Here is a 26032-nt window from a genome sequence, read left to right on the forward strand (position 1 = left end):
GGCGCATTATCTCTGGTACTATGCCCTGTAGCTATCACTAGTTAGGGGGCGCATTATCTCTGGTACTATGCCCTGTAGCTATCACTAGTTAGGGGGCGCATTATCTCTGGTACTATGCCCTGTAGCTATCACTAGTTAGGGGGGCATTATCTCTTGTACTATGCCCTGTAGCTATCACTAGTTAGGGGGGGGGGGGGGCATTATCTCTGATTCTATGCCCTGTAGCTATCACTAGTTGGGGGGGGCATTATCTCGGGTAGTATGCCCTGTAGCTATCACTAGTTGGGGGGGGCATTATCTCTGGTGCTATGCCCTGTAGCTATCACTAGTTAGGGGGGGCATTATCTCTGGTACTATGCCCTGTAGCTATCACTAGTTGGGGGGGCATTATCTCTGGTACTATGCCCTGTAGCTATCACTAGTTATGGGGGCATTATCTCTGGTACTATGTCCTGTAGCTATCACTAGTTAGGGGGGCAGTATCTCTGGTACTATGCCCTGTAGCGATCACTAGTTGGGGGGGGCACTGTCTCTGGTACTATTCCCTGTAGCTATCACTAGTTAGGGGGGGGCATTATCTCTGGTACTATGCCCTGTAGCTATCACTAGTTAGGGGGGGGCATTATCTCTGGTTCTATGCCCTGTAGCTATCACTAGTTAGGGGGGGGGCATTATCTCTCGTTCTATGCCCTGTAGCTATCACTAGTTAGGGGGGCATTATCTCTGGTACTATGCCCTGTAGCTATCACTAGTTAGGGGGGCATTATCTCTGGTATTATGCCCTGTAGCTATCACTAGTTAGGGGGGGCATTATCTCTGGTACTATGCCCTGTAGCTATCACTAGTTAGGGGGGGGCATTATCTCTGGTACTATGCCCTGTAGCTATCACTAGTTAGGGGGGGGCATTATCTCTGGTACTATGCCCTGTAGCTATCACTAGTTAGGGGGGGGCATTATCTCTGGTACTATGCCCTGTAGCTATCACTAGTTAGGGGGGCATTATCTCTGGTACTATGCCCTGTAGCTATCACTAGTTAGGGGGGCATTATCTCTGGTACTGTGCCCTGTAGCTATCACTAGTTAGGGGCCCATTATCTCTGGTACTATGCCCTGTAGCTATCACTAGTTAGGGGGCGCATTATCTCTGGTACTATGCCCTGTAGCTATCACTAGTTAGGGGGCGCATTATCTCTGGTACTATGCCCTGTAGCTATCACTAGTTAGGGGGGCATTATCTCTTGTACTATGCCCTGTAGCTATCACTAGTTAGGGGAGGGGGGCATTATCTCTGATTCTATGCCCTGTAGCTATCACTAGTTAGGGGGGGGCATTATCTCGGGTAGTATGCCCTGTAGCTATCACTAGTTGGGGGGGGCATTATCTCTGGTGCTATGCCCTGTAGCTATCACTAGTTAGGGGGGGCATTATCTCTGGTACTATGCCCTGTAGCTATCACTAGTTGGGGGGGCATTATCTCTGGTACTATGCCCTGTAGCTATCACTAGTTATGGGGGCATTATCTCTGGTACTATGCCCTGTAGCTATCACTAGTTGGGGGGGCATTATCTCTGATACTATGCCCTGCTATCACTAGTTAGGGGGGCATTATCTCTGGTACTATGCCCTGTAGCTATCACTAGTTAGGGGGGCATTATCTCTGGTACTATGCCCTGTAGCGATCACTAGTTGGGGGGGGCACTGTCTCTGGTACTGTGCCCTGCAGTTATCACGTTTTAGGGGGGCACTATCTCTTGTACTGTGCCCTGTAGCTATCACTAGTTAGGGGGGGGCATTATCTCTGGTACTGTGCCCTGTAGCTATCACTAGTTAGAGGGGGCATTATCTCTGGTACTATGCCTTGTAGCTACCACTAGTTAGGAGGGGCATTATCTCTGGTACTATGCCCTGTAGCTATCACTAGTTAGGGGGCGCATTATCTCTGGTACTATGCCCTGTAGCTATCACTAGTTAGGGGGGCATTATCTCTGGTACTATGCCCTGTAGCTATCACTAGTTAGAGGGGGCATTATCTCTGGTACTATGCCCTGTAGCTACCACTAGTTAGAGGGGGCATTATCTCTGGTACTATGCCCTGTAGCTACCACTAGTTAGGGGGGCATTATCTCTGGTACTATGCCCTGTAGCTATCACTAGTTAGGGGGGCATTATCTCTGGTACTATGCCCTGTAGCTATCACTAGTTAGGGGGGGCATTATCTCTGATACTATGCCCTGTAGCTATCACTAGTTAGGGGGGGGGGCATTATCTCTGGTAGTATGCCCTGTAGCTATCACTAGTTGGGGGGGGCATTATCTCTGGTGCTATGCCCTGTAGCTATCACTAGTTATGGGGGCATTATCTCAGCTACTATGCCCTGTAGCTATCACTAGTTAGGGGGGCATTATCTCTGGTACTATGCCCTGTAGCTATCACTAGTTAGAGGGGCATTATCTCTGGTACTATGTCCTGTAGCTATCACTAGTTAGGGGGGCAGTATCTCTGGTACTATGCCCTGTAGTGATCACTAGTTGGGGGGGGGGGGGGGCACTGTCTCTGGTACTGTGCCCTGTAATTATCACGTTTTAGGGGGGCACTATCTCTTGTACTGTGCCCTGTAGCTATCACTAGTTAGAGGGGGGCATTATCTCTGGTACTGTGCCCTGTAGCTATCACTAGTTAGAGGGGGCATTATCTCTGGTACTATGCCCTGTAGCTACCACTAGTTAGGAGGGGCATTATCTCTGGTACTATGCCCTGTAGCTATCACTAGTTAGGGGGGCAGTATCTCTGGTACTATGCCCTGTAGCGATCACTAGTTGGGTGGGGGGCATTGTCTCTGGTACTGTGCCCTGTAGCTGTCACTAGTTAGGGGGGCACTATCTCTGGTACTGTGCCCTGGAGCTATCACTAGTATCGGGGTGGGGGTTATGTGACTTTTATCAGTTTTGGGGACATTGTGGCTGGCACTGTTATATTTTTATAGGCGTGAACTTTTATTGTCTTCCTTATGTAAATTCTTTTAGAGGTCGTCCAGCTAACGAATGTGCTTACATACAGTATTCTCCAATTAGTTCTGTAAGTTGTAATCTACTTTGTCTGCCAGGTGCCCGATCTTTAGTTACATTCTCTAGTCCTGGCAGCCCCTCCAGTTTGTGTGACCCAGGACAGTGATTCCTGTGACCGCAGGTGTGTGTGTGTGAAGGGGGCTGACCAACTGCTCACATCATTAGCTGAGCTAGCCCCTTCTCAGACAAACCAGAAGACGACCTGCCAGGTCCGGAGCTCGCAGCTAAAGGGCAGAAATATATTAGTAAGTAATATAATCGCATCTAACTACAATTTTATTAGCAGGGCAAGGATGAGATACAAATAAGAGTCACCTAAACAATGCTATATGGTCTTATAGAGGATGTATATGAATCTCCATGGAGTAGGTCTCAATGTAATGTAATGTTACCCGCAGCTATTTGCTCTGGTATGTGCTCAGCTATGCCAATGTGTTTCTGGTGTATGTATGTGTATGTATACACACACAACCCCACGAGTGCCATTTTTTCTATGTTTTTATTCCCTTTTCCTTATATTGAAGTTAGTGGGGGGGGGGCAACATAGAATGGCCCCACACCTAGACGACGGTTCGGCTTCATACAGCTTTTGGAAATTTACAACATTTTATGGTAAATGATTCACTTCCCAAAGTTAGAAAAGAGGGAGAGAACAATGTGTCCAAAGTCGCATGTTAATGAAGAATTTTTATTCAAATTAATGCATACAATCATTTTTTTGGAATGTTTTCATTCCATACCTTTTTTTTGAGGACAGCTCTTGCCTGTCTAGAATACACAACTTTTTTGTGACTTTTATAAAGAAATCGTAAACATGTCGTCCTTCTTAACAAAATGTTAGCCAGGCCTTCTGTTCTCATCATGTTTAAGTTTTGGCATAGGCAGCGCTGTGGAGTCATAGTTGGCGTCGGTATAAAATGGACCAACTCCTAAAATGTATAATAAATTAGGTTCAGTAGTACAATGCAGGATGTGCTGTAAATGTTTTCATAAGAATTTGGGAAAGTTATGAAATGTCCTATAAATGTGTGGTCTGTTCCTGATCTAAGGATCTCGTCTTTAAGTTGAGATGAATCTGTGCTGCACTTTATGCACATGCTCAGTAGTGAGGCCGGGCTGCACTTTATGCACATGCTCAGTAGTGAGGCCGGGCTGCACTTTATGCACATGCTCAGTAGTGAGGCCGGGCTGCACTTTATGCACATGCTCAGTAGTGAGGCCGGGCTGCACTTTATGTACATGCTCAGTAGTGAGGCCGGGCTGCACTTTATGTACATGCTCAGTAGTGAGGCCGGGCTGCACTTTATGTACATGCTCAGTAGTGAGGCCGGGCTGCACTTTATGTACATGCTCAGTAGTGAGGCAGCGCTGCACTTTATGTACATGCTCAGTAGTGAGGCAGCGCTGCACTTTATGTACATGCTCAGTAGTGAGGCAGCGCTGCACTTTATGTACATGCTCAGTAGTGAGGCAGCGCTGCTCTTTATGCACATGCTCAGTAGTGAGGCCGCGCTGCACTTTATGCACATGCTCAGTAGTGAGGCCGCGCTGCACTTTATGCACATGCTCAGTAGTGAGGCCGGGCTGCACTTTATGTACATGATCAGTAGTGAGGCCGGGCTGCACTTTATGTACATGATCAGTAGTGAGGCCGGGCTGCACTTTATGTACATGATCAGTAGTGAGGCCGGGCTGCACTTTATGTACATGATCAGTAGTGAGGCCGGGCTGCACTTTATGTACATGCTCAGTAGTGAGGCAGAGCTGTGGAGTCGGAGCTTTAACTTACCGACACCACAGCTCTGGCTGTAGGTACTAAAAAAAATGTTCTTGTAAATTTGACTGATGCATTTACCAGAATGGAATGTTGCAACAATTTTGGCACAAATGCAGTGATAAATGTCCTCCCTATAGTGTGAGAAATCAGATACCCTGCAAATTAATCGACAGCATACAGTCTGCTGTTTATAGTGATCTTGCAGCTAAAAATCACTCTGTGCCGCTGCTGCATTGCAGCATGATTCTGGTAAATGGGGGTCACATTAGGACCTGCATGGTAACACAACAGTTGGAAATCAGTTGGATTTTTTTGTAACTTGCAGATCTCAGTGTGATCCCGTTCACATGCATAATGCTGCGCTGTAGCAGCGGCACACAGAGATTTTTGGCGATGTAACATGTATTTCCCCAGACTAAACTGATAGTACAAGTATTTAAGGGAAATTTATATATATTTTATTTAGGTTAAGCATTAGCTAATACAAGCTATCTGCGCTAAGGTTTAATGTATGATGTTGGATTGGGTGTGATTTTTATTTTTTTTCTTCCTTTCTCGCCTCCTTTAGCTTCACATCTAGTTTCCTATGTACGGTAAATGGAAACCTCGAGTAGATCGTCATATAGGAATGCATTGATTTTCTCTAGGCCCAGACATGCAGGGAAGTCGTATATCATCCTGTAAGGGCATTTCCTGCTCAAGAAGAAACATTTGTAACTAAAACAGGGGCTTCATTAGTCAAGTTGATTGAAATGGGCGATTTTTACCAAAACGTTCATTCATTGGTTGTGTGCCCGTCAACCTACATCTGTCTAATGTTATGTCACTGACCGCTCAAACATTTAAGTAGGATTGACCTGCAGGACTAAGCACATCCACTATGAAGGAGAAATATAAGCAATGAAACAGCACAAAACCCCCAACACTTAATTATGGTTTTATATTAATGGCCTTTCAATTCTGAAATCCCTGAAAACAAACAACTTTACAATTTACTTCTTGTTAAAAATCCTTTCCGTTCTCAAGAACACAGGGATTTTTAATCATATACTTTACTGCTCGTTATCTAGACTTTAGCGTTGGATGTAAACCTATCAAAGGTGGCTCGTCTCCTAGGAAAGGAGTGCACTCGCGATCTCTTTTGCTTTACAGCGAGGATCGCTGGATTCGCCCAACTTCTAATACTGCGCTTTAATGACCCTGCGCTCTTATGCTGCAGAGGTAAAGCTGTCTCTGCTTGCCGCATGGCCAAGCGCACAGTTCAGACTTGTGGCAACGTAATCATGCCATTGGCTCGAACTACCGATTTTCAGGAGTGCACTGCTCCCCGGAAGGCAGGGAAGCCGGGAGAAGTGTGCGTCTGAAGATTATTTATATTACATTTGCTTATACAGCGCCATTAATTCCCTAGCGCTTTACAGACATCATCACTGTCCCCATTGGGGCTCACAATCTACATTCTCTATCAGTATGTGTTTGGAGTGTGGGAGGAAACCGGAGAGCCCAGAGGAAACCCACACAAACACAGGGAGAACATACAAACTCCTTGCAGATGTTTTCCTTGGTGGGGTTTGAACCCAGGACCCCAGTGCTGCAAGGCTGCTGTGCTAACCACTGAGCCACCGTGCTGCCGAGACAACCCCGTTTAAGTTCTGAATGGCAGCTCTGTCTACAGCAGTTGTGCAGTGATACTTTGCTAACTCTGCTGTATAATTTTAGGGAAACTGGATGAGCCATATGGACTTAGTAATACTATATGATGCCGCCATGCAGCACCGCATTTTCCGATAGAAACAAGGGAGAATATCTTTGTATACGGCATGTGATAAAAGACGACACTGTTAATTGTAGCCACAAAATGGAACAAAATAGACCAATAGATTTCTGAGGATATTACAACATGGGTCTGTAATAAAGCTTCAGGCCATGATTGTAGAACATGAGTGTGGACCTGTGACCTGTGAAGAGCACGAAGCTGGAGCTATAATGGCTCTATTGTGAGCGTCATGCCGGCTTCACTTGCCTCTCTGCTCCGATTATTTGTGAATGAATAATAGATTAAAGGCAAACTGGTAAAAGCTATAGAAAATGTAATCTGCCATTCAGTCAGACTATGACTATTTCTGTACACTAGCCATCCATTCATGTATATTCAAAGGCAGCACGGTGGCTCAGTGGTTAGCACAGCAGCCTTGCAGCGCTGGGGTCCTGGGTTCAAATCCCACCAAGGACAACATCTGCAAGGAGTTTGTATGTTCTTCCCGTGTTTGTGTGGGTTTCCTCCAGGTTCTCCAGATTGTTCCCACACTCCAAAGACATAATAATAGAAAATGTAGATTGTGAGCCCCAATGGGGACAGTGCCTATAATGTCTGTAAATTGTCTGAATTGTAAAGTTCTGTGGAATATGTTGGCGCTATCTAAATAAAAAGATTATTATTATTTAACAGGGGTGGCACAGACAAGCGAGTACAAGATATTTCTGGCAGCTTCTAATCCACAAGCGAAACAGAAACAAAGGGTTGGGCACATTGGGCATGCTAGATTTCAATCTTCTTTTCTCTTAACAGCTGCCATCAGGAAGTCCTCATAGATATTGAGTTGCAGAAACCATAACCATTTTCCTATTTTTATAGGCAGCTTTATAGGGGTTTTCCCACTAACAAAAGTTGATTTTAATCAATAGATCTTGGAATAATAATAATTTCCACAATTAGATGTGTTTAAATAAAATGTTCCTGTGCCGAGATAATCTTATAAATGTGACCCTGCTGTGTGCTGTGTAATGGCTGTGTCTGACCCTGCAGGAACATGGTCTGATCATACCACAGCTCCTGGGCAGGGGAGGAAGAAAGAGTATACAGACATTACAGCCGGGGATCACAGCTGATTCTTTCTTTGAAGTAAAACATTGTTTAAAAACAGGCAGGGAAATGTTTTACTCACAAAAATAATCAGCTGTGATCCTCTGCTGTCCTGTCTGTATACTCTTTTGCTTCCTCCCCTGCCCAGGAGATGTGGTATGATCAGACTATGTCCCTGCATGGTCAGACACAGCCATTACACAGTACACAGCAGGGGCACATTTATAAGATTATCTCAGCACAGGAACATTTTATTTAAACACCTCCAATTGTGGAAATTAGTATTATTCCAAGATTTATTGATTAAAATCAACTTGTGTTCATGGGAAAAACCCTTTTAAGGCTCCCCATATACATTAGACTAACATCGGCAAAACCTGCCAATAACTCGGGGCTTGGCTGACAATCTAAAGTGTAAGGGGCACCTGACACATCATGTCGGGAGAGATATTGATCAGATTTCTGATCCTTTTGTTTCTCAGCAAGATAAAATGCCACCAGAGGAGTCTGGCAGCGCTCTGTCATAGAAAGCACAGGAGCGCACAGCTGAGCAAAGAGCAAAGGCTGTGAAGGAGTTGGGAAAGAGAGAGCTGTTGGCAGAACGATGGTTTGGTCGATTTATTCAGCTGACAGCTATCTATTGTGTATGGGTTTGGGCCCCTTATGGCCCCAATACACATTAGACTAATGTCGGCTGAACCCACCGATATCAAAGGGTTCCGCCAACCATCTAATGTGTATGGGGGCGCTGGCCAACAGTCGATGTGGTATGTCCGATTTCAGTCTGCCGATCACATGCTTCTCGCTGAGATAAGCCACTAGCCGACCTTATCAGTTGACAGCTTTCTCGTAGAGAACTCGGGAGTGCTTGGCTGAAAGACTCGTGTGTTTAGGATAGTTGGCTGAGATAGTTGTCGGCCCAATGATGCTCTGGCTGATTGTTCAGCCGACAGCTATCTTTTGTGTATGGCCATCCGGAGCAAGCTCCTATGTATGGAGGAGTCAGGAGAGAGATCTGTTGGCCCTAGGATGGTTTGATCAATGGTTTGCTCGAAAGCTATATTTTGTGTATGCGGACCCTTAGGCTCCTAAAGGACAATCGAACCAGATATTTCCTGCTCAGCAAGTATGATGTTATTGTATTAGCGCAGCCCCATTCCTTATCAGTAAAACTGTCCCATTGACATCAGTGACAGAACAATGGCTTCCTTGTCCTCTTCCTCCTCCATGCTATAATGTGGTATTCTGTAATTATGGATTACATTGTGAGGATACAAGGTGATAAGCTGAGGGCAAACATGGCCTTCTCCACGATTACATAATCTGCATTTAGATATCTCCGAGTACTTCACGGATAGTGACGCTAACCACTAGCCGCCCTTGTGTTCTGCGAACAAACATCTGACATGGGGGACACTCTGGAGAACCCCATACATGTGAGATGGTTGGCCGGTTCTGTATTTTATGTGTATGGACAGCTTTAAGATAAGGCACCTGAGGTCTATAATACAGTTAGCTGTGTCCACATTTGCTGGTTTGATGGTCTAGTCGTTCCACAGGTTTGATGCAGAATATATTAATAAGTAATGTTTTATCTCGCTGTTAATGGTTGGGTTTTGTTAGAACTTGTTTGACGAGGACACAAATAGCAGGAAAACCTCCTCGAAGTTAATGAGGAGCAGAGTGACTGCATTCTCTAATTCCTTCTTAACTGGTGACGTATTGGACTGAACAGTGCTCCTCCTTTTATTTCCTATGTAGCAGCAAATTCCATAGCAGTGTACTTCTATCTTAATTTCACAAGCTCTTTCCTGCAAAACATTAAGGCTGAGTTCACACGATGCGTATTTAATGCGTTTCCGCGGCATTTTTGCAGTTGCGTAAACGCCGCGGAAACGCATTAAAAACGCATGGTAGAAGGGCAGCAATGTTCCCCAATTGAAATCCGCATGTGCTGTGCCCATGATGCGGATTTTTCCGCAGCGTAAACGCTGCACTCAAAAATCCGCAGCATGTCAATTAATTTTGCGTAAACGCGGCGTTTTCGCCGTCATTGACTTGCATTAGAACGCGCCAATTCCGCAAGACTGCATCTGTACTTGCGTTATTGGCGCATTCTAATGTGCGGATGGTACCCGAGTGTGGAGAAGAGGAGACTCTCATCCACACCCAGGTACCATTAAAAAAGCTGTAAAACAAGAATAAAATAAAAAAAATATATATATATATATACTTACCATCTGTTGGCCCGCGCACCACTCCTGCTTGGTTCCCGGCACTTGCAGTGAGTTGAAGGACCTGCGCTGACGTCAGTCATGTGACGGGTCACGTGACGCTGACGTCGACAGGTCTTTCAATTCAAAGTTGCTGGGAGAACGGAGTGTAAAGCAGGACAGCGCGGGCCATCGGAGGTAAGTATATATGTAGCACCCCGAGGACTCGGCTGCTACAGGGGTATTGCACCTCGAACCAGAGGTGTGGTATTCCACTCCCGGGTAAGGATGGAGTGTGGGACAGAGCTCAGTTAGCTGCATGCACCACATACACCCCATTTCCGGGGGACAGAACAACGGTACTCCCACCAGATAGTTGTGCAGGTACGACAGCGTCTGTCCCTGGCTGGAGTGGGGGGGGGGGGGGGAACATCCCAGTGGTGTAGGAGCAGACAGGGGAGGGACTCTGGGCATAGGTAGGAGCCCATTGGTTGCATTGTCACCAGGGCTCGGGTGTCAGAGGGAGTATAAAAGGTGGGCACCATCTTGGATCAGGGTCTGTTCCGTGGAGAGAGGAGTTCAGCCAGAGAGGGCTGACAGGGAGCTGTGGCTCCGGCTGGGCCCAGCTCCAGGGCCAGGCCTGAAGCAGAGAGAAGGAGGCAGAAAGGCCCAGAGACGCAAGGAGAGAGGGAACCCTGAGATCCTACAAGAGAACGAAAAGGGTGAAGGGTTGGCAGAGAAGGGTACCGGATCCCAAACTGGTAGAGGCTAATCATCCTCAGCCAGGAACCGGAGGTCGTGGTCAAGCTTTGGCACGACCCTCACCACATCCACCAGGAAGGCATACCACGCATGGGGCCAGGGAAGCCAGAAAAGGTTTCACCACCAAGAGGCCCGAGGGAGCCGGACATAGGTGGGTCCCTGGTGAGAACGGCCAGCAGGAAGGAAGAGAGGGGAGCTCTGGACCACGCTCTGGAACTACCTGGGAGTTGGCCGAGTCCCTGACCTGGTGGACGCAGCATGACTCGGGTGGTCCTTACTGTGCACAAGCGACCGGATAAAGAACAGTGAGTAAAGCTTTTGAAACTGCACTTCAAGCCTCCGTGTTTCGTGGTCACACCTGCACCCTCAGTACCGGGACACCCGCACCATCACTCCCCTCATCCAACTCACAATAGCTGCCCTGAGGCCATACCCCTCCCGTTGGGGGGTATACCATCCACGCTGCACAATCCTACCACCGGCCTCAGCGGTCTGCCCTGCAGCGGCAGCTCCATAGCTGCATTCAACGGGTGGCGTAGTCGAACAATACAGTATCATCTGCCAAACACTGCCTTCTAGTTTGACACCCTGGGCACGGACCGGGTCACCGCCACGAGGACTACTACTCCTATTCAGATCCGGCTCCGGGTATCCCCTGAACATGGCCCAGGGGGCGCGTCATATACACTCTCTCGGGTCACACTATATAAATCCATGCTGTTTGTATGGATTTATATAGTGTGACCTAGTTGTCAAGCACTTTCCAGGTGATGCTAAAATCGCCTGGAAAGCACTTGTCAATCCGCATGTGGAAACGCATGTGAATCCGCATGTATTCCGCAGGAAAAACGCATGCACAATCTGCATGCGTTTTTTCTGCCAGGGAGATGCAGAAATGATGCAGAAATTTTCTGCATCGTGTGCACATACCCTAAATTCAAGTTTTGCAAAATAATAGTAAGGACTTAACGTATCTCACTTACAGTGCTGGCCAAAAGTATTGGCACCCCTGCAATTCTGTCAGATAATACTCGGTGTCTTCCTGAAAAATGATTGCAATCACAAATTCTTTGGTATGATTATCTTCATTTAATTTGTCTTCAATGAAAAAAACACAAAAAGAATTGTCCTAAAGCCAAATTGGATATAATTCCACACCAAACCTAAAAAAAGGGGGTGGACAAAAGTATTGGCACCTTTTGAAAAATCATGTGATGCTTCTCTAATTCGTGTAATTAACAGCACCTGTAACTTACCTGTGGCACCTAACAGGTGTTGGCAATAACTAAATCACACTTGCAGCCAGTTAACATGGATTAAAGTTGACTCAACCTCTGTCCTGTGTCCATGTGTGTACCACATTGAGCATGGAGAAAAGAAAGAAGACCAAAGAACTGTCTGAGGACTTGAGAAACCAAATTGTGAGGAAGCATGAGCAATCTCAATGCTACAAGTCCATCTCCAAAGACCTGAATGTTCCTGTGTCTTCCGTGCGCAGTGTCATGAAGAAGTTTAAAGCCCATGGCACTGTGGCTAACCTCCCTAGATGTGGACGGAAAAGAAAAATTGACGAGAGATTTCAACACAACATTGTGCGGATGGTGGATAAAGAACCTCGACTAACATCCAAACAAGTTCAAGCTGCCCTGCAGTCCGAGGGTACAACAGTGTCAACCCGTACTATCCGTCGGCGTCTGAATGAAAAGGGACTGTATGGTAGGATACCCAGGAAGACCCCACTTCTTACCCCGAGACATAAAAAAGCCAGGCTGGAGTTTGCCAAAACTTACCTGAGAAAGCCTAAAACGTTTTGGAAGAATGTTCTCTGGTCAGATGAGACAAAAGGTAGAGCTTTTTGGGAAAAAGCATCAACATAGAGTGTACAGGAAAAAAAAAAGAGGCATTCAAAGAAAAGAACACGGTCCAGGTTCCCTGATGTTTTGGGGTTGCTTTGCTGCCTCTGGCACTGGACTGCTTGACCGTGTGCATGGCATAATGAAGTCTGAAGACTACCAACAAATTTTGCAGCATAATGTAGGGCCCAGTGTGAGAAAGCTGGGTCTCCCTCAGAGGTCATGGGTCTTCCAGCAGGACAATGACCCAAAACACACTTCCAAAAGCACTATAAAATGGTTTGAGAGAGAGCACTGGAGACTTCTAAGGTGGCCAGCAATGAGTCCAGACCTGAATCCCATAGAACACATGTGGAGAGATCTCAAAATGGCAGTTTGGAGAAGGCACCCTTCAAATATCAGGGACCTGGAGCAGTTTGCCAAAGAAGAATGGTCTACAATTCCAGCAGAGCATTGTAAGAAACTCATTGATGGTTACCGGAAGCGGTTGTTCGCAGTTATTTTGGCTAAAGGTTGTGCAACCAAGTATTAGGCTGAGGGTGCCAATACTTTTGTCTGGCCCATTTTTGGAGTTTTGTGTGAAATGATCAATGATTTGATTTTTGCTTCATTCTCTTTTGTGTTTTTTCCTTGCAAGCAAATTAAATGAAGAGCTTAATACCAAAGAATTTGTGATTACAATCATTTTCAGGAAGAAACTGAGTATTATCTGACAGAATTGCAGGGGTGCCAATACTTTTGGCCACCACTGTATGTCTCATCAAGACCAACCTTGTCGGTGCAACCTTTTTGGCATTTGGATGTTATAGAAATGGGTTCCCTCTAAAACCTGGAGATACACATTAGATACCTGTCCCTACAGCCATACACAGGATCACTGGGCTCAGCCAAGCGTCCCTGTGTTCTCTATGGGGACAGCAGAAAAAGCTGCCAGGAACTCCTCTGCCCACAGAACAAAAGGATCGGTCGATTGAATTCCAACTACCGGATTCCTCCCAGCCCCCCCCCCCAAAAAAAATAATCTAATGGGGGAAGAGTCCAAAGGCCCCCCCCATACACATTGGATGGTTGACTAATGGCACCAAAATTGGTGGATTTTGCTGCCTTTTAGGTGTGTACAGGGGCCTTAAGGGCATGGGCACACAATGTCTTCTACACGTGGATGAACCTGCCATGTTTTTAAAGATGAAGATGCGTCAGGACACATCAAAGTTTTTTGGTCGAGAAGCATCGTTTGTTCGTGTCGTTTTGGTGATTTCCTGTTAAAATAATCACAAAAGCACTAAGATGTGCACAGTAAGTTGTTTTTACAAAGAAAAGCATGTGTACATTCTTTTGAACTTCTTCTGGGGGCTTTTTCGGATGGGTTTCTTAGCATATCCGCCTGTTAAAGACATTGTGTGCATATACCCCAACAGTGGATCCCACTCTGGCCACCAAACAAAGCCCACCTGAAAGAGCAATTCATTTGAGGCTATTTTTACAGCCCCAGGTTTCAACAATTTTTTTTCTTTTCTTAAGACTCTTAAGAAACTTAAGTCTTAAGAAAATGTGCTCCAGAATTGATATTTTATACAGTTATTTAGTAAAACAGAGGAAAGCTCACAGATTCCTACAGTAAGACATAGGCCATCCGTGTTTGATGAATATGGGGCTTGACCCCAGTATGCTTTGTTGTTCCGTTGAATTAAGAGGACCCTCATCCTTCTGATTGTTGGTGGTCCAACCTTTACTTAACAGAGTCTTACTATTTCAAAACCCCTTTAACTCACTCTTGTGTAACATTGATCTGAGTATCTACTGTTTCATTTACCCTTCCAGGGAGGAGATAGTCTATATTATGCCTAGAGAAGATTTTCCAGATTAATGAACATGGATTCATGTAGAGAGAAGATCTTTCCATCAAATGCATCCGGTTATCAGAACATATACAACCCAGAACATAAAGCTTCAGGAGCTGAGCCTACAAGGACAATGTCTGATGACAGTGATGATCTTCAGCAGGACAGACCAAAATCGTGGACTATTTTAGACTCTCCATGCTCTGCGTGTGATATTTCAGTGGCACATTCTAAGTATAGGCCACATTTAGGGTCATGTAGATCTTTAAAATCTAATTTTAACAATATGAGTTGTTCTGAAAAGTCCCAGACATTAGCCGAACAATATTGGGCCTGTGCAATTCCAAACACCCTCCCTCCTCGTCCTGACCGAACGTCCCCTCACTGGGATCCAAATAAAGAGTATCAGGACTTGTTAGATTATACATATCCCTTGAATCCAAAGTATTTCCTTAATAAAGATGAGGAGGATGAGGCCGATGCTTTTTTACATGACTCTGGTGTTGACCTCGATAGCTATAATGCTTCTTGTGACAGTAAGTTTGGTTCTTTCACTTGTACTTACAGAGACGACCACAAAGCAAAGACTGATCGATACTTACATGAAAATAATCTGAGCTTGCCATTTGCCTTTTCAACACCTTTACTGAAAAGACCTGATTATCTTGGATTACAAAACTCACCAAGGTCCTCGAATGTGACTTTGTGTGGGGAGTTTTCGCCTTATGCCACAAAGTTGAATCTTGGCAAGGTGTGCACCACTAGTCTTCCTCCCCCCAAACATGACTTGATTGATAAGATCTTCTCTGAAGACAAGTCCTCCAGAGGTTATTCTCACCAATCAGGACACTTTTTATCTACCACCAGTGTTCTTCCACTCCACAAAGATCTGGACACAGATGAGGAGTATCTGTCCTTACCGCCAACTCTGAAGGAGTTGGAGACTCTGGCTACTCATTTGAAGGAACTGTCCATAACTGTAGATGACAAGGACCAAGGATCTGGTGCCAAAACGAAAAGCAGAGTCTCAGATGATGACCCCAAAGACCAAAAATATATCTTTGATGTTTTTAACCATGATGAAGTGAAAGTAAATAGGTTTTCTTCTCTGAGAGACATGCTTGATGGAAGGGTGACATCAGAGGCCTTGGACATGTCTAGATGTGCATCAGTCAAGGAAACTAAATCTCTTGTTCAAAGAATACAGGTAAAAAAAATATTTATTAATTTAGTGTGTTTCTTTATACTAATGGATTACTATATTAGTCTTGTGATTTAGAATTCCACCATAGGAAAACTGCTACATGTAGGAAAAAGGACCATCTATGGATGACCTCATATTCCTGTGGGCATAGGTTATGGGACACTTGTAAAACTGAGGGTGTTTTTATGTAGACTTTGATGTGCATTCTGCACAGAAATCTATGTTAAAACCCCATACAAAGCACTGAGCCGGAGAAGAAAAAACGTGCTCAATCGGCAGAAGAGTTGTTTTTTCCCCCCATGTTACAGCCCTACACCGCTTCTGGTTTGCGGATCTGGTATGTTTATTCACAATGCTGCTCCTCTAACAGTTGAGACTCATGTCTTGAGCAGTGTTTCTTCAGGTTGCAACCAGTCCTGACACGTGACTATGATTGGTTGCAGCTTGAAATTTGTGATGTCGGCCATTTTTATCACACTTTTGAACAACTCCTTTAATAGGGCTTCCATGGACAAACTTTGTAAAAGCCACTTATCTTGTAAGGCTCTAGTGCAACTTTGGACTTCAACCTTTAGCCCCTATGCAGGGATCTGGACTTAGAACAGGGTCTTCTGGTTTGTGTCAACGGACAAGATGCTTGCTGGTAAAACGAGGTGGCAGAGGAAGGTTGACTAGCTGGGTTGAAACCAGAGGGGGCAGATATAGGGCTAAGACAATGGTGAGTGACAAAGTCAGGAGATAGGTTAGGTCAGAGGCAATAGTGACAAGCAAATGGAGGGTGAAGTCATCCCCAGGTCAGCAATGGGAATCTATCAAGCAGGATTAGAGCAACAGGGGAATCAACCAGGGTCTGTATAGAGTTATAACTGGCAACTCTCAGCAGTAAGCCATAGACCAGTGATATTTCTAAATATCCCCTAGTAGCAAAAGTGGTCACGAGTCCTTAATGTTCCCCTAAAGGACCCAACATTCTAGCATTCAGAGAGGGCAGTCTCAGACTGGTACCCCTATCGCTCACAGTAGGGAGATAACTCCTGCCGAGCTGTTGGACTCCACACCCATGTACCGTGTACCCTCTCTGGAGCTGCCCTAGACTTAATACGAAAGTAAGATTTGCCTGCCATGTCTGTGATAACGTGTGAATTGTGATGGGCGCTGGGACGGACGCTTGTAATCTGCTGTTCCCTGTTGCACACAGAGGTTTTGCCAGCATCTGGACCGGCTGATTGAATGGTTGTACAACTTTTCAGAAGTAACGGACAACTGGACGGCTCCAAAGCCAAATGTGGAGAGCATTCAGCTAGCCCTCAGCCTGTACCTGGTAAGAGATCCTCTGTACAACCCCTTTAACCCCAGTCCTGGTACATGGAGTTGGCTCAGTTGCAGAGTGTGCTCCATACCGGGCAGATGTTGGCTGTGTTAATGGCTCTGATCGCTGCTATTTAGCCACTTAAATGCTGTAGTCCATCTCTGACTGCAGCATTTAAATGGTGTGGGGCGCTTGTTTCGGCGCCCATTCCCCTCCTATAAAGTGATTCTGGGGTGCAGTTGAGTTGTTAGTCAGCTGGGAACTGACTTCAGTTTTGTACTGCCCTGAAGCTTAGGCCATGGCTGGGCTTCATAGGAGATCATGATTTTTACCACATGCTAAGATACTGAAGTATTGCAGTATATAGTACAATACGGCAAACAATCACAGGTCCCCTTATGGGGGGAGGGAGATAAAAAAATAAAATAAAATACAAGAAATGGAAAAAAAAATCTAAAAAACATATTTGGTAAGTTCCAGAGCATTACATGATAAAACATGGTGTTATTCAAAACTACAGCTCGTCCCGCAGAAAAATAAGCCCTCACACAGCTATGTCAATGGAAAAAAAAAAAGTATGGGTCTTGGAAGAAGGTGAAGAACAAAAACTAAAATTTGCTTGGCTGGAATAATATTATAACATTGCCCTAAATCATACGTGCACACAAAGTGAAGCAATAAAGTGATAAGAAGAAAGCAAACCAGAGCAGTATGTCAATGGCTTCATTTAAAGGGATAGTCCACAAGCCTGTCCCAGAGTCCTTTTAAAGGGGTAAACGGCTGCGTTAGCATCATATTTTACAGTATGTATTTAGCGCTGCCTGTAATATTCAAGTATTGTATATTCAGTTTATCACTTCCCTCCAGAAACTGAAGAAAGATGTAGCGGAGCAGCAGCTCCTCGCCAACACCGTTATAAGGGACGGAGAGTCGCTGGAGAGATGTTTGGCCCTTAATTGCTCAGGTAGGTGCAGGGTCCACTATTGTATGGCATAGCACTGTGGTGGGCTGAGGGTACTTCTATTAGCTGCACATAAAATAGGTCTTTTTTTTTGCTCTTTTTGTGTAACTACAACTCTCATTGTCCAGTCACAGCTACAGCTATTGGTTGGAGACCGCCGCTATAGACCACTACCCCTGGAATATACAGCATGCAGTCTGCTACGTGACATATAATGCATGCAGTATATAAATACAGATGGCCATAGGGCGGCTGTGGTGCAATGTTGTGGGATGTGACGTCATGATCCGGGCGCCATCACGTAACAGTACTGCAGCTTGTTCACGATTTGGCTTTGGATTCAGAAATTAACAGCGAGATGTTATAATGTTGTGATGTTATAAAATCCATATGTCAGGCTTATTTTTTTTTAGGGCGCCTTTGAAAAGTTTTTTTTTTTTCCTGAAGCAGTTTTGCACATTTTTTTTTTTTTTTTTCCCCGCTGATGCATTTTTTTTGCAGCCTCCTGACTTGGATGTGTCAAATTTGGAGCAGATTCCAGGAGGGATCTGCCTCAATGATGTCTGCCTTGCGTTTTCTTTTTTTTTTTTCTACACCGAGCATTTTTCTGAATCCAAAAGTTGGGGGGGGGGATGCTTGGAAAAACTGAACATGTGGACCGAAAAGATGGATTAACATTGAAATGAAAAGGAAGAGTTTTATGTTCAGACGCGGCGTTTCTTAGAGCAAATTTGCTCCATTAACTGCTTAAAATTGCTAAAAAAAACAAACATTTTAAAGGCAACCTTTGAGGGGGAATTCATGCTGTCCAGACCATGGGGGGGCGGCATGAACCGCAGCCAGGTATATTATTCACTCTGGTGTTTCCGAGAAAACATACTTTGAAGATCCCAGCACTTTTCCAGGTGATTGACAGATCTCTCCCTATGTATACGCTGGGGAGAAACCTGTCATTCACCTGTAGTGGTGCTGGGGGCAATGCCAGACTAGTCATTTCACAATCTGTGGTCCATGGCGGGATCTCGAATTCATAACTTCAGTTTACCTGGCCACAATTGTGCAGCATGAATCGCCTGACAGATTCCCTTTAAGGCGTTTTTTTTTTGTTGTTGTTTAGTGGATTCGCTCCTAAAAATTGCTCCTGGGCCCAGCCTTTATCTCTCTTCTGCTAAATTATGTTCTTTGCTGATTTTATTGTCATATAAAAGTTTAATTTTGACTTGAAGCCCTTTTACCCAAAAGGCAATTGGCCACACGGGCATTAAAATCATTGGCCAATCAGACTGCAAACGCTTGTTCTTCAGCCGATTGTGTCTTTTTTATGTTGTCTCGGAAATAGCCTTTATCGGCAGCTCATCTCACATCTCTGGATGTGCTGTCAACAATATGCAAATTAACACATTACATGTAGGAATGCTTTGAAGGTACGTTCCCATATAGCGTCTCCGCTGCCGACCTCCCACAATGGAGATGCACTTACTGCTCCGGGTATCTTTGCTTAAAAAAAAAGGTTCATGTGAATGGCACATTTCACTCTGTGCATTGCGACTGGTGAAATCTGCAATGACATCTGCAAGGTAAAGTGACATGCTGTGGATTTCACATCTGCAGCATGGGTCAATTTACACTGCGATATTTATCTCCTGAGATTAATTAAATGTCATGCACGATGTTGGAGCAATAAAAAGCAAGTACACAGCGGAAAATCTGCTGCATATTTGTGGCATGGAAGATACCTTCAAGACTTAATCTGGTGATTACTACTAGATCAGTGATGGTTCCTCATAAATCGCCTGAATATGGGACTTGCATTTCCTGTGTAGACAGAGCAGAGGCCACACGAGCCCAGGGAGGACAGTAGGTCAACCCTTTCCTGGTGTGGCACCATTTTGGATGGTCGACGGTGAAGGAGTTCACCTGCAGCCCGGCAAGAACTGTGTTAGTGACTTGCTTCTTTGCAGACCTTCTTGTTTTGTGACTTCTTGTTGTAATCTTTTATTAGCTTTGAAGGACACGCTGACATTAATTTCCAAGCAGTCCGGAGAGCTGGAAAGACACGCTGAGCGTCTGTACGCCTCTGTTCTTGAAGCTATGGATACCATCACCGAGGAAAGCTTGGCGAGGAACGGTAACCTAAAACAACATGTTTCCCTGGAGATGGAGTCAAGTTAGGTAAGAAAGAGGACAGCAGAAGCAGAGGAGGAATGCCGTCTGACACATGCCACCCCAGAGGAAAACCCTTCTAGTACACAGAAGCCTAATGATGGCGAGGCAGAAGGAAGCCGGCTATTACATAAGACGCCAACACTGCTGCATTGTCTGTGTATTCTTGGCTCTGGCTTGCTGGATGCATCATGACATGTAGATTGCAGGTCCATGACGTATCCAAGGTGATCTACACCAGCAACAAATCCATCTACAAAACTATGGGTCCATGTGTTGTCTGAGAAAAAAAAACAGACCGCACATTGACCTGTACAACGGGTGTGTGAATGCAGCCTTATCCTGAGAATGACACGGCTGCGGTGCTGAGACTGGCCATGGGGCGTTCATTCCCAGGATCGGTGGTGGTCCTGGTACTCAGACCCCAGCAGATGACATATCCTAGTGATGATGGGAAAACCTCACCAGGCCACCACTACACACACTTTTAGCTGCATTTTTTTTGGCCAAAACATAACATGTAAGAAAATTAAAGGGACTTTTAAAAAAAAAAAAAAGTTTTAGTGCCCGCTCTTTTTTATGTTTTATCTTTGAATTGCATGACCTGTAAGACGAAAATGAATAGTTTTGTTACCATTTTCCAGATCCATAACTTTTGTATTTTTCCGTTGATTGAGCTGTATACAGTATATTTGGTGTACATTGTATGTTTTGGTCGCTTTTTGTTGCATTTATGGCAGGAAGTCCGGCAACTGAAAAAAGGCATTTTGGGCGATTTCAGTTTATTTCTGTAGTGAGTTTAGTTTATGGGTTAAATTAATATTTTGATAGATCAGACTTTTATAAACGTGGAAATGCCGAATATGCCTTTTTTTATTTCTTACATTTTTACATTGGGAAACTCTGGGGGGAGGGGGGGGGGGAGTTGATTAAAACTTTTAAAAACATTTTTTTTTTATCTATTATTTAAAGGGGTTTTTCCACGAATGAAAATTCATTTTAATTAATAGATTGTGGAATAATAATAAGTTCCACAATTGGAGGTGTTTAAATAAAATGTTCCTGTGCTGAGATAATCTTATAAATGTGCCCCTGCTGTGTACTGTGTAATGGCTGTGTCTGACCGTGCAGGAACATGGTCTGATCATACCACATCTCCTGGGCAGGGGAGGAAGCAAGACAGAGTATACAGACATTACAGCTGGGATCACAGCTGATTCTTTCTTTGAGGTAAAACATTTCCCTGCCTGTTTTTACTTCAAAGAATCATTTGCGATTCCCTTCTGTATTATTTGTATAGTTTCCCCCCTTCCACCCTGCCCAGGAGCTGTGGTATGATCAGACCATGTTCCTGTACGGTCAGACACAGCCATTACACAGTACACAGCACGGGCACATTTATAAGATTATCTCAGCTCAGGAACATTTTATTTAAACACATCCAATTGTGGAAGTTATTATTATTCCTAGAGCTATTGATTAAAATGAACTTTTGTTTGTGGGAAAACCCCTTTAGTTGCCATAGGGGCTTGAACATGAGATTTTGACCGCCCATACTATACTTCATCATGATTTTTTTCACTATTTAATGCAATTTTGGTCCATGAATCCCAGCCAAAGATGTTGGTAAGCAGAGCCTTTAGCAGCCTCTGGCTTTCTTGGCAACCGATGATTGCCCAGCAGGATTGTGCCACTTATATGCTGATGTTGGAGATTGATAGAGCCATTTAAGTAGTTAAACAGCAGCGACTGGAGCTAGAGGCAGGTGTTGGCTGTATATAACAGCTGGCACCTTCCTTGATGGAGCAGGCCCTGCAAATAAGGTAAATAAATGGTTTGCGTGATAGCAAATTTATGTATATTTTGGTGTTCTTACAGGCGTACTCTGCCTACCAATCTGATGGATATGGGAAAGTTGGGGGGACTGTAGAGTGGACGTTAATTGCACAGCTTTCCCCCAGAGCCCCCGGAGAAGTGGAACAAGTGGTCTGTACTTCCCCTTCCATCTATATTCACCAATGCATCCTGTGTGTATTGATGTTAGTACCCAGGTTCATTACTAGGTTCCCCATCACAAACTGGGGGACATTTATTAAGCTAAAGGCCCCCGAATTCTGCTGTAATTTACACCAAGAACCTATCTTTTTACGACTAGTGGGCTCACTGAAAAGACGCGTGAATCATCGGAAAGCCGTGGCTTAACATGCGACACAATGCACCAAAATTGTAGCTCACATTTCTGCCACAAAGTCAACTAATAGGTTTGTAAACTTTGGCCCGATTCATGAAGAGCAGTGTTTTGTGCAGCAGTCTTGATGAACTGTGCACCGCAGTAAGATGCACCAAATTCATTAAGACGCGTGCGCCTCTGCCAGAAATGTGACCTCAGTCAGGGACTATTAAATTATCATGAATTAGTTGGGTCCGTCCAGTTTTAGAAAAGAAGGCAGAACTGGCTAGGAATGGCAAAAACACACCGAAAGTTGCAAAATATACTCACAAAACCGAGTTGCACAAACAAATTTCAATGTGTTTTAGGCCAGAAAACTGGAGAAAACACCCTGATGCATCTGATCCTGACTACACAGTCTTAAGATTAGATTTATCAAACAGCATGAACCACTTTGAGGAGTCTGGAGCAGTATAAGATTGTGTAGTATAAATCTGCACGTATCCAACCATGTATCACTTAGTTTACTAGGGTCAGCCGTTCTCTCACAATCAGAGGTTTTAGATTTAGCAATTAGTGATGAGTAGTTTCGGTATGATCGGCATTTCAGTTTCAGCCGCCGCGGCTGCATGTGTCGCGGCTGTTACACAGCTGACAAACAGACAATCCCTACATGTGTCACAGGGTTAAACGAGCACACTCGCTCATCACTATTAGCAATGCAGCAGAGCTGAGAAAGCTGCCCCTGCCCACTCCAGGCTCTCTGTGTACAAAGTCCATAGACAGTGAGCTGGTTATCACAGGAGGAGGCGGAGTCGCAAGTTCGTGCCAGCTAGTCACAGCAATGATAATCACCAGGTGATAAAACCTTCAATGCAAGTAAACAGCACACAGCCTGACATGTGACTCATCGTTGAATTCTGTGTTTTAACCCTTACCTCATGTCAGATTACATATAAAAAAAAAAAGGCTGACAGATTCCCTTTACATGAGTTCCATTTGGTAAGTCGTTCACCCCTACTGGAAACAGGCCGACAATCAGTGATGGCTACAGGACAATCACAAACCCGAATGTTCGGTCCCCATACTGCATCCTGTTATTGGCAGCACATCCCCAATTTACACCATGCGGTATGCTGCCAATAACAATGATCTCTTTTTTTTCTTTGCCGGTATAGACGAAACAATCACTCTTTTTGGTTTGTTGGGTGATCTTTGGCATGTTTCCACAGGCGAATAATCGGGAACGAGCTTGCCTGAGAACGCTCGTTAGCCAATTGTCTAATAAATGCACCATAAGGCAAGAAGAGGTGTCTGTGTTCTCTCATAAAATAAGGATCAGGCATGTTGAAATCCATTATGCCTGATCTTTTATTTATCCCGACATTCGATACTCCTCCATACACATGAAATTAGCAGAACGATCCTTTTAATATCTCAGAAAGCAGCAAACTGTATGTATGGCCACCGGCAGCAGAGAAGTGCAGTGTGACTATTAATCCCAGCACTCCTCAACTGCAGTAACAGGACTGCTATGTGCCTGCTAATTATAAATCATGTGACTGCCCATTACCATGGAGGTCATACAATGCATAGTTCTCCGGGGCCGGGCTGGTATGACCCTCACACAGCTGTAACCAGTGCTGCGAGCCATGTGGTCAGTGACTGAGAGCTGCTGTGACCGGCCATACTGGACTCGTACACACTGAAGTAGAGCCGTGTTGTAAACTACCGTCCTCATGGGAAGTTCTCGTCATTCCACGCAGCTTGACAGTGGTGTATAAAGGAAAGGCGAGCAGTGTGATTAGACCTGGGGTGCAGGATTCATGTTTTATTGCCCCCGGCACTATGTTCACAAGTGCCAAGGAAGTGGCCTTAAAGGGGTATTCCCATCTCCAAGATCCTATCCTAATATATAGTAGGTGTAATAATAATATTAGCAAATACCTCCAATTTGAAATGCAGTATAGTTCTTCTGATTCTCTAGGGTAAGTGACATGTGCAGGGCTTTGCAGTAGCTTAGGTATCCATGGTTACAACCACTAACAGCTAAGTAACTGTCACTATATGAGTGGTGGTAACAATGGATACGGCAATGCCTTGCACATGGGGTAAGCAACGTAGCGAATCAGAAGAACTATACTACATTTCTAATTGGAGGCATTTGCTAATATTATTATTACAACTACTTCATATTGGGATGGGAATACCCCTTTAAATGTGTAAAGTGTGCAGGAATCTCTGCACTGAGCACTCTGCAGCCTTTCCTCTCTGCTCCCGTAATTTGAACAGTCAGTACAAGGGATAGGTTCATGACCAGTCTTACCCACCCGCTGCTAGGTGTAGGATATTCACATTAATAGTATTATTTTCTATGTTACATGGCAGTAGATGCCTAAAATATACAGCTCAATTAAATATGTCCATAATATATGTGAAGACACAGGGTCTTTCGTGGGCGTAATACTACTCAGACAACACAGGGTGAGCGTAAAACAGTGTGGCAATATTTTATTGAACCACCAAACAGGCAATAAACACATAGAACAGTCCCAGCAAATACCCAAGATGGTGCAAAATTACACAGTCTCACCTTCCGCTGGCCCGCCTGAGATAGAACAGCTGTGACTTTGGGACTTGCAGGGCCGACTACCTCAACCAGTGGCCCCCCCTGCTTTTGGCAGGCCCCCACAGAGAGAAGGTAGCGGCAAGCTTAGGAAGCTGACAGTCTATCGAGGTACAAGGCCAGGAGTCCCACACTGGCTTCTCCGAGAGTTTCCATGGGTTGCAGGCGACCGGAGGGTCCCACCTGGCAACCCCAAACAACATATCTATGGGATCAGGTGATCTCATTGTCCCAACCTGGTTTCTTAAAATTATCTCTGAGAATTCAGCAATGGTCACTGGAGCAGATCTGTATCCTTCCAATCAGGGCCGTGTACCCGGAGGCTGGAATCCTGTAGAATCCAAATCTGTCTCTCTGGATGGAGCCATGCTACCAAACTACTGTCCTGAAGAGTCACTCTGATATTTTTATTCTCTGATTCTGCTTTGCAGCAGGATAGAAAACCCTTTTTATATTTACCGTATTTTTCGGACGATAAGACGCACCGGAACATAAAACGCACCTAGGTTTTAAAGGAGGAAAATAGGAAAAAAAATGTAAGCAAAAAATGTGGTCATGATGCACTGTTATGGGGGAGGGGGTCTGCTGCTGACACTGGTATTGGGGTAATGTCCCTAAATTCTGTTAATATCCTCCATCCTGGTATGTATGGCCCCTCCTTCCTGGTATAAGTGGCCCCCATCCCACCCTGGTATGCATGGCACCCCTTTATCCCCCATCCTGGTATGCATGGCACCCCTTTATCCCCCATCCTGGTATGCATGGCACCCCTTTATCCCTCATCCTGGTATGCATGGCACCCCTTTATCCCCCATCCTGTTATGTATGGCACCCCTTTATCCCCTATCCTGGTATGCATGGCACCCCTTTATCCCCCATCCTGGTATGCATGGCGCCCCTTTATCCCCCATCCTGGTATGCATGGTGCCCCTTTATACCCCATCTTGGTACGCATGGCACCCCTTGAGCCCCCATCCTGGTATGCATGGCACCCCTTGAGCCTCCATCCTGGTACGCATGGCACCCCTTGAGCCCCCATCCTGGTACGCATGGCACCCCTTGAGCCCCCATCCTGGTACGCATGGCACCCTCTGAGCCCCCATCCTGGTACGCATGGCACCCTCTGAGCCCCCATCCTGGTACGCATGGCACCCTCTGAGCCCCCATCCTGGTACGCATGGCACCCCTCTGAGCCCCCATCCTGGTATGCATGGCACCCCTCTG

The 26032-nt window shown here is 45.1% G+C and overlaps 1 protein-coding gene across 1 annotated transcript in view; it reads left to right on the forward strand.

Annotated features, from left to right (window-relative positions):
* The window catches only part of CEP68 (centrosomal protein 68), a 68114-nt gene that overhangs the window by 34292 nt on the left and 7790 nt on the right, over positions 1-26032 (forward strand). Inside the window, exons 2-5 of the mRNA XM_073672169.1 lie at positions 14356-15582; positions 16778-16900; positions 17756-17852; positions 19852-20021. Of these exons, the coding sequence (XP_073528270.1) occupies positions 14401-15582; positions 16778-16900; positions 17756-17852; positions 19852-20021 (1572 nt within the window). The 5' untranslated portion in view covers positions 14356-14400. The remainder of the gene's footprint in view (positions 1-14355; positions 15583-16777; positions 16901-17755; positions 17853-19851; positions 20022-26032) is intronic.

The sequence above is a fragment of the Phyllobates terribilis genome, unplaced genomic scaffold, assembly GCF_046119375.1.
Source record: "Phyllobates terribilis strain yellow unplaced genomic scaffold, ASM4611937v1 Scaffold_3__8_contigs__length_932513732, whole genome shotgun sequence".
Lineage (NCBI taxonomy): Eukaryota > Metazoa > Chordata > Amphibia > Anura > Dendrobatidae > Phyllobates > Phyllobates terribilis.